Raw genomic sequence first — 14,644 nt, 5'->3', positions numbered from 1 at the left:
GAGGGTCCTTTTGTCCCAAGGTGCCTGGAGTATCTCACAGATACTTTTTCCTATGGTTAAGCCATCTTACCTCAGTTAATGACACTCATTCTCACTACTAACAGGTGAACTTTTTTTTTTTTTTGCTTTGCAAGTAATATAACAACAACAAAGAAAATTGGGTAATAATTCACCCAAATCTCACTAACTCAATGTAACTATTATAATTGTTGTGAATTCCTTTCTGGTCTGTCTTTGTGCATGCGTTTTGACAGTTGTAGTGTACCTATAATTTTGTATCCTTTTTCTTAGGTTAACATATAAACGTATTACGTAAGTTAACATATATATATGTTCCTGTATTGCAGTGTAATTATAATTACATTTTGGTTAATTATATAATCATTATATGTGTGGATGGATATAATTGTCTTAACCATTTCCCCACTGTTAATGACTTAGGATGTCTCTAACTTTTCACTATTATAAATAATGCTGTGGGAATATCTTTATCCATACAAATTTCTCAAACTTCAGATAATTTCCTCAGAGTAGATTCGTCAAAGAGAAATTATTAACTAATTGTGTGATCAGTTTTATTACTCTTTATTCACATTTCCAAATTGCTTTTTGAGTGGGTTTTATGGTTTACTCTGCCCCAGTGGTGTCTCAAAGTAACTATTTCATCAAAACACTCCTCACTGGTGAGAGTTTCAAGCATTACATTTTCCCTTCTTAGAGCTATTTGACTTCCTCTCCCTTTAGCCTAGTGGGACGTGTCCCAGGTCTGTAATCATGTGGTCTTTCTGGCTAGTACATATTATTATCTCCTGGTAACTGATTGATCTACCCTTAAATCTTCACCTGAAAAAGCTTCCTTCCTATCTTTAGACTTCTCAGAGAAGTTACATTAGAGGTTACTTCCCTAATCACCTTGACTGATCCCAAGAAGTGTCTTCACCATTCTGTCTTCTTCTTAGCTGTGACCTAGGTTCTGCTCTCACATTAAAAAACCAAGGTAGTCTATTTTTCCTTCTGTCTTAGGTTAGGTTATTGTAGTGAATGCTGAGCATCACCATTATACTTTGGACTGCCATATTGACTCTTACATGCCACTCTTTCTACCATTCGTGTCTCTTATTTTCTCAAGCTTTTACTTAAAGATGAGTTAAAACAGGAGGAGGTCTAACATGGGACTAGATACTACCATAAGTACTACCGTTAAAAAAAGAAAAGGGGCCGGCCTGATGGCATAGTGGTTAAGTTCATGCACTCCACTTTTGCGGCCCAGTGTTCACAGGTTCGGATACTGGGTGCAGACCTATGCACTGCTCATCAAGCCGTGCTCTGGTGGCGTCCCACATACGAAATAGAGGAAGATGGACACAGATGTTAGGTCAGGGCAAGTCTTCCTCAGCAAAAAAAAAAAGTGTGGAAAAAAGGTAAGAAGAGAGTAATAAGCAAACAACAGATGGAAGTTACACTTCAGAAGAATTAGCCCAGTGCTCTTCTGTACTATCAAAAAGAAATTAAAGGGCCGGCCCCGTGGCTTAGCGGTTAAGTGCGCACGCTCCACTACTGGCTGCCAAGGTTCGGATCCCGGGCACGCACCAACACACCACTTCTCTGGCCATGCTGAGGCCACGTTCCACATACAGCAACTAGAAGGATGTGCAACTATGATGTACAACTATCTACTGGGGCTTCGGGGGGGAAAAAAAAAGAAATTAAAGAGAAGTGGAGCTAACAGGGTGGGGTGGGGGCCAGCTCAGGAAGAGATATAAAGGTTTGGGGAAATGGGCAGGAGGGATCTTCTTGGGGTGATGGAAATGTTATAAAATCAAATTGTGATGGTTGCACAACTCTGTAGATTTACTTTAAACCTCATTGAATTGTACACTTAAAATGAGTGAATTTTATGATATGTAAGTTATACCTCAGTAAAGCTGTCAGGAGGTAAAAAAGGAGTTTAGCTAACAAAAGCAGTAGGAAAATGAACTGTTAGAGCCATAGAAAGAAAATAAACATAATCAAAACATTATGAAAATGAAAAATCTCAATCAAAGTAATGAGAAGTCAAATCGACACTGCTAAGATTTAAGTCTGTGTCAAAGAGCCTCAAGCTTGAGAAAATTGCAAAATGAAGAGGACGTAGACAAAGAAATGAAGACCATTAAAGAAAAGAGAGGAATTATAGAATACAAATTTAGCTTTTGTAAGGGTAGAAACCATTTCCGTTTAATGCTTAGTACATAGTAAGTGCTTATGAAATATCTGCTGAATAAACAGGTGCACTAACATGTGAGGAACAAGTGTCTTCGAGAGAGTTTAAATAAATAAGAGAAATATAGAAGGACTGAAGATGAGCATATAATCTATTTATATATAGAAATAAGGCTAAAATTGTGTGAATTATGGTTATGAAATACAGGCGTACCTCGATTGCACTTGACTTCATTGCACTTCGCAGGTAAGTTGTGTTTTTTACGAGACCCTCCACCAGCAAAAAGATTACAACTCGCTGAAGGCTCAGATGATGGTTAGGATTTTTTAGCAATAAAGTATTTTTTAATTAAGGTATGCACATTGATTTTTTAGACATAATACTATTGCACACTCAATACACTACAGTATAGTATAAACACAACTTTAATGTGCACTGGGGAACCAGAAAATTGGTGTGACTCACTTTATTGCAATATTTGCTTTATTGTGATGGTTTGGAACCAAACCTACAATTTCTTTGAGGTTTGTCTTCTTAAAAATATAAATAACAAAATCAGGTATAAGTGTTAGGAAGTATGAATATACAAATTTCCTCATTTTTTTCATATTAGGGGATCAAAAGTATTAACTCAATAAATCAAAATTACTGTTTTGCTCATTTTTTAGATATTAATGAGAAATTTCCAAATTTACTTTTGAATTCCTTTAGGAAGGTAATTTACTTTGGTGGTTTACTAATGCTCTGTTGGAAAACTAATTATTAGCCCATGCACATGGGTTATGGGGCTCTTCTATTTCATGTGCGTGGGGGTACACAGAGAATAGAATAAGAGAATTATAGAACCCATGATTAAGAAAAGAAAGTTATTAAATAAAGTTAAGCCCATCCCATTAAAAAAAAAAATTAAGTGGCCAGTGTTAAGCCCATAAATTTCAAAAAAAAAAAAAAATCCTTACATGGCCAACTGTGGGACATTGAAAATATGGCCACAGCAAAAGCAGCTCCTCCCATCAAGAGTTAAGAGTTAAATCTTCTTCTCAACCTTTGAATTTGGGCTTGGGCATGTGACTTGCTTTGGCCAATGGGACATCAAAAAGCAAGAAACAAGCAGAGGCTTGAAAAGTGTTTACACATTGGGGCTTACCCTCTCTTGCTTCTGGGAGCTGAGACCACCATATGAAGAAGCCTTGGCTAGGCCGTTGGAAGATGAGAGACCATGTGGAGAGAGAGGCCCAGCCATCCCATTCCTGCTGTCTGAGCTGAGACTCCATTTGGACCTGTGAGTGAGACCATCTTAGACAATCAGCCCTAGCTGAGCTTTCCTAGGCCAAAACAACTGCCCATCCAACTCACAAAATTATGAGAATAAAAATCATCGTATTTTAAGCCACTTAGTTTTGGAGTTATTACCTATTAGGAAAATAGGTACATTCATACCCTGTTGATAGGAAGGTAAGATGATATAATCTCTTTGGAGACAAATTTGACCATCCCATTGATAGAATTTTATCATTCAGTTATATTTGTACAAATTTACAAAGATATATATGTATAGGGGTGTTTGTTTAAGCAAAATTCTTAATTCCAAACTGTAGAGCCTGCTCCAGCGTGTTTAAATGGAAAGGGATTTACTAAAGGACATTATAGCTTGCATAGTCTCCAGGAGGGCCAGGCTGTATTGACCAGGCAGCCAGGAGCAACGCTCAGACCTTGTAGGGCTGCCCTGGTAAGGGGGATATCTCAACCACTTCCTTCGCCAGAAAGTGGAGTCTGCTTACCCTACATTCCCTCACTCACCCTGCTCACTGCCAGTGGGAGTCTTGCAGTATATCTAGTTGGTGGAACTTAGGTCACATACCTGCACCAGACTGCAAGAAAGGCTGGAAAAGGAGTTCTCTGTCCCTTTACAAAAGGGACAGGCTTCCTAGGACCTAGCCTAGAACAGGTGTTCTTAAAAGGTACTAGGCAATCTGAAACATGACAGATGTGCTCTGTCATGTTTAAAACAATACTGTTTATAATATCAAAGAACTGGAAATAATAGAAATGTTCATTAGTAAGATACTGGTTAGATTTGGGGATATCCATATAATGGAATACTTTGCGGGCATTTAAAAAAGTCCAGTAGATTTTTATGTACTAACATGGAAAAATGTCCCACAATATTTTGTGAAGTGAGAAAAGCAAATTGCCAAAACAATATGTATTTTTTAAATGTTTATTTGCATATGTATAGGAAATATCTAGAAAGATACATACCAAACTGTTAATAGCGGTTCCTTCTGGAATATGGCCACTTCCTTGGGGACAAGTGTTGGATGATGGGGAAACCATTAGATATTTTATGGTATGTATGTATATTGCTTTTTTTAAATATAATAGCTTCATTGAAATATAATTCACATACCATAAAATTCACTCTTTTAAAGTGTACAATTCAATTATTCCCCATTCCTTCCTCCTCCCAACCCCTGGCAACTAGTAGTCTGCTTTCTGTTTCTGTGGATTTTCTCATCCTGCACCTTTCATATAAATGGAATCATACAATATGTGTTCTTTTGTGCCTGGCTTCTTTCACTTAGCATAATGTTTTCAAGGTTCATCCATGTTTTAGCATGTATCAGTATTCCATTCCTTTTTATGGCCAAATAATATTCCATTGTGTGGATATACCACATCTTATTTATCCATTCATCAGTTGATGGACATTTGAGTCGTTTACATCTTTTGGCTATTATAAATAATACTGCTATGAATATTTGTGTATAAGTGTTCATGTGGTCATATGTTTTCTGTTGTCTTCGGTATATACCTAGGAGTAGAATTACTGAGTCATACGGTAACTGTACATTTAACTTTTTGAGGAACTGTAAACTAGTATCCAAAGCCACTGCACCACTTTACATCCCCACCAGCAATGTATCAGGGTTCTGATTTCTCCACATCTTCACCAGTACTTATTATTGTCTGTCTTTTTTACTTTAGCCATCCTAGTGTGAAGTAGTATCTCTTTGTGGTTTTGATGTGCATTTCCCTCATACTAATGATATTGAGCATCTTTTCATTTGCCTGTTGGTTATTTGTATATCTTTTTTGGAGAAATGTGTGTTCAAATCCTTTGCCCTTTTTTTTTTCTTTTTTTTTTGTGAGGAAGATCAGCCCTGAGCTAACATCTGCCAATCCTCCTCTTTTTGCTGAGGAAGATGGCCCTGGGCTAACATCCCTGCCCATCTTCCTCCACTTTATATGGGACGCCGCCACAGCATGGCCTGACAAGCGGCGTGTTGGTGCACGCCCGGGATCTGAACCGGTGAACCCCGGGCTGCCGCAGCAGAGCGCACATACTTAACTGCTTGCACCACCGGGCCAGCCCCCCTTTGCCCATTTTTACATCGAGTTATTTGTCTTTTTTGGAGGCAGATTAGATCGTGTCATCATTTATTGATTGACTAGAATTTTATATAAATCAGATACTTGGCTGGCACACTACAAAATGCATGATACCATACCAATGTAAGGCTTAGGAATATATTATAATCACAACTGTTTTTGTTATTCAGAGGAAGAGCTGGTCAGTAACCGGTATATCCATTAATTCAGTGTTTGGTACAGAACTTGTCTGCTGTGTTTAAGACTCCTATGCCAGGCACTCCTCATTAATATTACAGTTTAGTAGGGAGGATGATATGTAGACAAATGAGCCAGCATTTATTTTGTGCTATTTACCTGGCACTGTGATGCTTTACCTCTCTTAATCCTCGAAAACCCCCTTTTAAAGTAGGCATCATTACCATGTTTTACATGAGAGAGCTGATGATCAGAAAAGTTCAGTAATTTTCCAAATGCCACACCAATGGCATGTACACAGTTAATCATGATATAGTATAGGAAGTGGCATAATAAAAGACTAAGGCAATTTGTAAGAATTATAAAGAGGCAATTGATATCTCCTGGTTGGATTAGGAAAGAAGGCCAACATGCGAATTTGAAGGATAGGAATCCAAAGGTGCCAAGATATGAAAAATTGCATTCTGGTTTTAGGTAGTCATATATATGTGCAAGTCTATGTGTTCTGAATATTTTCTCTGCAGCTGCTTAAAATGAGCAGCTTAATGACCTCATCCCCTGTCAAAGGTTTAAAGCATGAACGTCCAACTCGTGATTGGATAAGATGCCTTGAGGGGGAACTTTGCTAAACCTTGTCTAAGATTCCTCTGGTGTGAATTGCTGTGGGCTGCTATGAGAAAGAAAGCAGGGTGCTGAGAGGGGTTTAAGGGCATGTACTCTTAAGTCACAGGCACTTGATAGGGACAGACACTTTCTAAGAATCTGTTTACTGTGTGGCAGGCCATTCAGTGGACTATGAGTGCAGTGGTTCAGTAAGTTCCGTTCTCAGGAGACTCCGGCGTGGATGTCTCTTCCCTTGTTCCAGGGCTCTTGATCTTGCTCAGAGCACATGGGGGTTCTTCCTTAGAATTCTTCAGAGACCATAAGGGAGGTAGGCAAGAGAACTAGATCCACAGCCCAAAGTAGTATTCATCCAGCTCACTCGTCCACCAAATTTGGTTCCAAATGGTTTGTGTCTGGCTGTTTTCAGATTTGAATAGAAAGATGAAGACTTTGCTACCACCAAGGTAATTGCAGGAGAGAAATTTGTTCAGTGTTTTCAACAGCATTAATACCTGCCACCTAGACCAGCAACAGTTCCAAAGTATGGCTTCGGCAAGCATCTCACTTGCAGGGGAAGAAAACATAAGAGCTCTGTGGTGCCAAACAGACCTGGGTCCTTGCATAAGCCCTCCCACTTTCTAGCTTCCTGTGAGGCCTTGGGCAAAGTGCTTAGACTGCTTAGCCATCCCAAACCCACTCTTCTCAGCTTTTAAGTACCCAAGGCACAGGGTGGATGTGAGGACAGAACAAGATCGTATATGTGAACTGCTTGCGTGGTGCCCAGCCCATAGTAAGAACTTCGTAAAAGGCAGCTATTCTCACTAGTGTTAGCTTTCTTCCCTGAGAAGAGCACTGGGATGTTTTAGGAGTTTTAAAGCACTGAGAGGGCCGGCCCCATGGCTTAGCAGTTAAGTGCGCGTGCTCTGCTACTGGCGGCCCGGGTTTGGATCCCAGGCGCGCACCGACGCACCGCTTCTCCGGCCAGGCTGAGGCCACGTCCCACGTACAGCAACTAGAAGGATGTGCAACTATGACATACAACTATCTGCTGGGGCTTTGGGGGAAAAAAAAGGAGGAGGATTGGCAATAGATGTTAGCTCAGAGCCGGTCTTCCTCAGCAAAAAGAGGAGGATCAGGGCTGATCTTCCTCACCCAAAAAAAAAAAAAAAAAAAAAAGCACTGAGAGTATAAGATTTTCTCTGGAGCTTACTGCAGAGCTACAGTTGTTAACTCACACTGTGGTTCATTCACCCTCATCTGCCTCAATTCTGATTTAATCAGCCAGTTTCCTGCTTTTCATTCACCATTAGAGCTCAGAAGGGGATGAAAGGGGAACTAGGATTCTAAGCGTGCACGTGAAGGGAAGTATGGCAATTTTAGTACTGAGGGCCCCTGGCAGAGTTGGGTGAATATAATTCTTCTCATTTTGCCTTAAAATTTCCCCTTTGCTATTAGGATAGTATCTCTTTTAAAACCAAAAAGACCAGCTCTCTTTCTGTATTTCGTATAGTCTAGAGAACCGGCCCTGCCCCCAGTATCCCCTTTTCAACATTCCACCAAGAGTTGGGCCTCATAGGAACTTCCATGGTGTTCTGGCTAGGGAGCTTTGGTTCAGAGCTGTGAGAACCTTTTGCATAACTGCGGCTATCCTTAATGCTCGGTGCTGCCTGCCTCTTGCCCCATCTAGTAAGTCATCTTGAGTGTCAGTAATATTCACATTTTTGTGGGAAATATTCATTGACAACTCTGACATTAATGGTTTTAAAATATTTCTCTCTTTTTTCCCCCCTAGATTTCTGTTTCCTAAATGTCTTGACCAATGTTCACAAGGTAAGCAATATGCTTTACTTCCTGCTTGCATGCCTTTCAAATTCTGTTTAAATACAACAGACTTTTCTTCATGCTCCTACCTATCATTCTGAAATCTAAAACAAACAAAATTGGACCAGGGAAAACTTTGACATCTTTTACTTTTATCATATTTGATAGGCAGATTTCTTCCAGTTTGTCTCTTAATGATGATAAATTGCCATGCCAGTACCTCTCCTGAGCTGGGCTTGGCCTTCCAACTAATACAGTAGACTGGATAGGTATTCCTACTCTCTGTCATTTCTCCTGTCCCATGAGTGCAGAGTATGGCCCAGTGGGACCTTCTCCTTTAAGCCCCTCATAGATACACTGGAATTTTCCATACCTCCTTAATAACATTTAGAAAAATCCACCCATCCTGTAGGTTACACTCAACCTTGCATTGTCCTCCCAACTGGCAACCTGGAAGCAGCACTTTTTAGTCATACTAACTATGGTGCCTGGAGACCCAGAATAAATTCTTTTTTTTTTTTTAAAGATTTTATTTATTTATTTTTCCCCCAAAGCCCCAGTAGATAGTTGTATGTCGTAGTTGCACATCCTTCTAGTTGCTGTATGTGGGACGTGGCCTCAGCATGGCCGGAGAAGCGGTGCGTCGGTGCTCGCCCGGGATCCGAACCCGGGCCGCCAACAGCGGAGCGCGCGCACTTAACCGCTAAGCCACGGGGCCGGCCCCCCAGAATAAATTCTAAATTTCCTACAGTGATGGTAAAATGCTCATTGTTTTCAGGAGACCTGGGTCTGGGCTTCCTGAGCCAGCCTAGCAAGTAGAAATCAGATGGAAGAAAATAACTCGTTGTCCCCAGTACAGTTTTGCCCTGCTGGTCCCTGCCAGTCCGCAGGGAGCAGAGACAACAGAGCATACCAGAGCTGTTGTCTTGGGAAACAGCTGAGCTGGGTGCTGTGCAAGGCAGGAGGCCGGATCACTGGAGGGAGGAATGTGTGTGTTGGACTGCTGCATCAGGGAGTCTCAAGTCCAGCTTTTAGTGGCCCCTGGTGCTTTCCAGGCACTGCACCCCAGAAGCGTAGTGGAATGGAGGTTGGCTGGGTCTACCCACAGTATCCACCCCAGGTAGATTAAGGAGATTTTATGGATGTTGGGTCAATAGGATTTGGTAACAGACTGGGTGTGGGGCATGAGTTGGAAAAGGAGGTGTCTAGGATGACTCCTAGGTTTCTAGCTTGGGAAATTGGGAAGGTTGGTGGTGCCTATCCTTGAAATAGAAAGCATAGGAGAAAACATAGGTCCAGGAGATAACCAAGGAGAGCTGTCTGGTCCTCAGATACATGTTTGGAAGTCATGGTCAAAGCCAAGAGTGTGGGCTATAGTCAGCCCCTGTCCACCACATGATTATTGCCACCCTAGTGCACCTTGGCACTTTCTTCCTCAGTGCTGCTCTGGTTTTTTTGCACACAAGGCACAGATGGTTGGGCTGCCCTGGCAGAGAGCCTTGGGGTGGTGCTCTGTCTTCACTGCCCATGAGCCTGGGCCAATATTACAAGAGGAAAGCCATTTTAGGCCAAGACAGACTGCACTTGACAGTCTCTCTGGCACTTGGTAGGCATATTTCTCTAATACTGCCTCCCAGCTCAGCATTCAAAGGCAACTGGTGTCAAATTCTGTGCTTGTATAAAGCTAGGGATGTGACCAGATGTGGGCAGATTGACCTTGAGACCATATGTGCTGTTTTCTGAACTCCAAGGGGCTTGTGGAGTGACAGTGGGCAGATAAATATCTTGCCCTTGCATCTGGGCCTAGGGGACCCTATGGACTGGTCTCACCTCTCTCACCATAGGCATGGGGTGTCTGGGGAGGGAAAAGATAAAGGCAAGTATTTCTTTTCTCCTTGGAGATTTGGTGGCTCACTTAGAGGTGGGATCTGCCACCAGTAAACAAACACTTCATGTTCTAAGGGAGTATATTGCCCCCCTTTGCTCCTGTTTATGAGTCAGGCTCCCTGATTCATTGCTTTTACAACAAAGGAGAATGAGAAAAGGACTATGTTGCCCCCACAAGATTATGTGTATTAAAGAAATCAAAGGGTTAGGAAATAATCTCAGTGAGCAAGGCTCATTATAATGCTGAGTTGAAAGCAGAGTGGAGATATTTTACTACCGTGCCCTGCTTTTAGAAGTAGCTATAGATGGGTAAAAGAAGTGAACTCTTGGTTTCTTCTGGGCTTCTGGAAGCCTTTAGCCCAGACTGGAATGGTCAGACAGCCGTCAGAGATATTTCTCCATTCTTGGGAATGGGCCAGGCCAGGCTGCCTGCTCACTCACAGCGCAGATTGGTGAGACCTTGGCCAAATCTGGGTATCCACTCCTTGATACAAAGCAGAAGGAAGCTCCTGGCCCAAGCAAGATGAAACCGCCCACCGTGGCCTCTTCACCCTGTGCTCCAGATAACTGCTGTACCTGCCCCACAGATGGCATTTCCTCTTGGCAGGTGGCAGTTTGCATAGCTGGCCTAAGGAATGCTGCAGATAATCCTTTTGCTTGTTTCCCTATAAAGCAAAACCCATTTTCTATGTCCAGTTCCTGACCTAGACTCCCAAGCCTACAGGATTTGTCTACGTGGTACTTGTGAGGCAGACAGGACTTTGGGCAAGATATCTGTCAGAGACCCAGACCCCAGCCTTTCCTGAGCAGGCCAGGCCTGTGCTTGTGACCCTAGTACATGCCACTCAGGTTGGCACGTTTGCACTAGTCTGGCTCTCCAGTTTCTTTTGTCCAAGAAGATACTAAACAAAGTCCAAGGACCTTTATAGATTTTCACTCTGCCTTTCCTGGCTCCTCACTGCAAGATCCACCACACCTATTCTTCTCTTCCACCGCTGTGAATCTCATGGGCCTCTTGCTGGATCTGGTTCCTGTATCTACCATCTCCAGAATGTGCTGAGCCTTCTAGAACCCTGCCTGCTTCCCCACTGTGCCTCATTCTGGGCCTGGCTTCCTAACTTTGCCTCACGCAGTTTCCAGAGGCCCCAGTCACTTCCTGTGGCTGCACCAGGGCATGGGGTTTTGGCATTAGGCTCACTGGGCTGTCCTCACTGCCTCCCTGCAGCCTCTGGAGTGACCTTTCTAAATGGGAATGAGAGCACAGGCACCACCAATGTGTTACCTTCATTAGGACGCTTCCCCAACACTCTGGCCAAGGATGGTCCATCTTAATGTTAAAGCTTCTGAACAGAAAGGGCATGTGAGAAATCTTTTTAAAATAGAATAAACAAAACGCTGACATATTCTCTATTTGAATTCCTAAGTCATGTGCTGTTACCACAATTAGGCCACGCATGGAGACCTTGACAACAGAGATTTTGAGTGTAAGAGAAGTTCTTAAGAAAACGTGATTCTGAGCCGGCGTGGTGGCGCAGCAGTTAAGTGCGCATGCTCCACTTAAGCGGCCCGGGGTTCACAGGTTCGGATCCCAGGCGTGCACTGACACACCGCTTGTCAAGCCATGCTGTGGCAGCGTTCCATATAAAGTAGAGGAAGATGGGCATGGATGTTAGCACAGGGCCAATCTTCCTCAGCAAAAAAAAAAAAAAAAAAGGAGGAGGATAGGCATCGGATGTTAGCTCAGGGCTGATCTTCCTCACAAAAAAAAAAAGAAGAAGAAAACGTGATTCCAGGCCAGCCCTGGTGGCCTAGCAGTTAAGTTCGGCACACTCTGCCTCAGCAGCCGAGGTTTGGTTCCTGGGCCCGGACCTTCACCAGTCATCTGTCAGTGGCCACGCTGTGGCGGCAGCTTACATACAGAAAGAGGAAGATTGGCAACAGATGTTAGTTCAGGGAGAATCTTCCTCAGCAAAAAGAGAAAAAAAGAAAATGTGATTCTGAATATTCCTGTATACTTGTATATACGAGGACTATCTGAGAAGCATACCCAAAATCTATTGGTGGTTGCCTCTGGGGAGGAGAACTTGGATTCAGGGCACCAAAGGAGAAGGGAGGAAGAAACTTTTTACCGAATACCTTTTTGTACTTTATGAATTTTGTACCACAGATATGTATATACCAATAAGTCTTAGAAACCTTTTTAGATGGCTGTCTGATGAGTGGGATTTGTTCAGACTTATAAGTGGGAAAAATTTTGGCATGTGGTTGCCCACAGCTTAGCTGCTTGGGCAGCTGCCTTGGAGGTCAGGTTGCATGTATCTTTTATTACACTTGGTTTATTTGTTCATTTATTCAGCAAATCTTTTTTTTTTTTCTTTTTTTTCGTGAGGAAGATCAGCCCTGAGCTAACATCCATGGCAATCCTCCTCTTTTTGCTGAGGAAGACTGGCCCTGGGCTAACATCCGTGCCCATCTTCCTCTACTTTATATGGGACACCACTACAGCATGGCTTGACAAGCAGTGCATCAGTGCATGCCCGGGATCCAAACCTGCAAACCCTGGGCTGCTGAAGTGGAGTGCACGCACTTAACCGCTATGCCACCGGGCCGGCCCCTATTCAGCAAATCTTTATCCAGTACCTGCTCTAACCTAGTCCTTGAGGATTAGGGAATGCTTCTGGAAGAGGTGCTATTCGAATTGTCTACACCCTAAAGGAGGAGTTGGCCCAACAAAAAGGAGGGAAAAGACAGTTCCAGGCAGAATGAACATCAAGAGTAAAGGCCTGACTGTAACCAGAGCATGCCCAGGGTACTGAGGAAGTACAGCCAAGAAGTCTAGATATTAGCCTAACAGTAATGGGAATGCATTGAGATATTTTAAGTAGGGAAGTGATGTGATCAGATTTATGGTTTTGAAAGACTACTCTGACTACCATATGAAGAATGAAGTGTAGTAAAGGAAGCCTGGAAGTGGAGAGAATGAGCAGTGACCTAGGGAAGAGAGTGGTGGTCTAAACTAGGCAAATGGTAGCAGGAATTGAGAGTGGACGATGCATCCGAGAGCTGTTTAGCACTCACCGGGCCTGGAGGAGGACTCAGGTGCCTCCACGGCCCAGGTTTGGGAAACTGGACAGTTGGTGTGTGCCTTTTACCAAGTGTCCAGAGGAGGAGACGGAGCTGCACTCACCACTTGAATGTCAGGGAAAGCCATTGAGCAAACTCACCCTTGAATCCTTAGAGGTCTCTCAAGCACTGTGCAGGGCAGAGGGCCGTATCCGCCTAAGGTCGACTTCCTAGCTGAGTACTAACAGATAGCTGAGAAGAGTGGGACCCACAACTCAGAACCACGGAACCAATAGATTCCAAAATGGTTCATAAGCGTGTAGGAAGCTGGTTCTGTGCTCAACAGGCGAGCTCTCACTCTTGGTGTCTGTGGTCCCAGGCACGTTGCCTAGCCTTTGTGTGTGCCCTTTCCCCATTGTAACATGTGACCATCAGCATGAAGCTCCTAATCCCTGTTCCCTGGTCATGAATGGAATGCATCCAGATGATTTATGAGGTTAGATTCAGTCTTTAGCATTTTGGAACACTTTTTCCGTAAGTATGAGTGATGAGAGGAAGGAAGTATCACTGACTTCTGCCTCAGACCAGGAGCAGGGGCCAAGGGTCCTGGAAGTTGCCTTCATACTAGTGAGGGCATTCATCTGAACCTGAACTCAGCAGCCTAGACAGGTGGGAATCATATGACTTAGCTTCCTGCTGGTTGCTATGGCTGAGGCCCATATGCCACAGCCACCTCTGTCGTCTGAGGAGTGTGTCAGTCCAGGCCCCTCAGTGTACGTGTAGAAGTTCCATTCTCAGGCTGTTGTTCAGCTCATAACGATGGTGGTGGTGATAGGTTGCATTTAATGAGTTGTTACTATCTATAGGCCCTGTGATAAGCATTTTACTGATAACCTGGAGGTATGTGTTACTGTTCCCATCTAACAGAGGAGGCAATTTGGGCTCAGAGAGCAAGTTGAGCAGTTTGCCTCATGTCACACATTCGTAATTAGTGGACCCCCAAATTCAAACTCAGTTTCACTGGTTCTAAAACCCATGCTTTAATCTTTACGTCATGCCATCTTTTTACATGCATAAAGAAGGTAAATAAAAATATAAGCCCTATATTTTAAATGCCACCTATGTTATTCAAAGGAGCTTTTGTAGTTTGGAAAAGGGGAGAGAGCAGGGTGGTATTAGGGGAGGTTTTAAGGAAGAAGTAAGCTTTACCGAAATTAAAAAGTAAAGAGGTTAAGTGGAAAGAACAAGGTACAGAATAGTGTAGTATGTCACTATTTGTGGGAAAGAAAATTATATACACACACATTTACTTGTACATACTCCACACATGTCTGGAAGAAGATGTAAGACTCTGATAACCATGGCTGCCTCCAGGGAAGGGAGCTAGGTGGCTGGGGAGGAAGAGAATTTATTTTCTCTGTAAACTCTTCTGACATTGTTTGAGTTTTGCCCTCAAATACTAAATACAGCTAACTTTTTTTTTAACTAAACACTTGA

At 42.9% G+C, this 14,644-nt stretch overlaps 1 protein-coding gene across 2 annotated transcripts in view; it reads left to right on the top strand.

Annotated features, from left to right (window-relative positions):
* The window catches only part of DNAAF9 (dynein axonemal assembly factor 9), a 143,458-nt gene that overhangs the window by 112,278 nt on the left and 16,536 nt on the right, over positions 1–14,644 (top strand). For both annotated transcript variants that reach the window (XM_087445541.1, XM_004433804.3), the window contains exon 29: positions 8,169–8,206. In XM_087445541.1, the coding sequence (XP_087301667.1) occupies positions 8,169–8,206 (38 nt within the window). The remainder of the gene's footprint in view (positions 1–8,168; positions 8,207–14,644) is intronic.

This window comes from Ceratotherium simum, chromosome 21 (assembly GCF_057802395.1).
Source record: "Ceratotherium simum simum isolate JZ-2026a chromosome 21, ASM5780239v1, whole genome shotgun sequence".
NCBI lineage: Eukaryota > Metazoa > Chordata > Mammalia > Perissodactyla > Rhinocerotidae > Ceratotherium > Ceratotherium simum.
The sequence above is the reverse complement of the archived record's forward strand: the minus strand, read 5'-3'. Positions and strand labels throughout refer to the sequence as shown.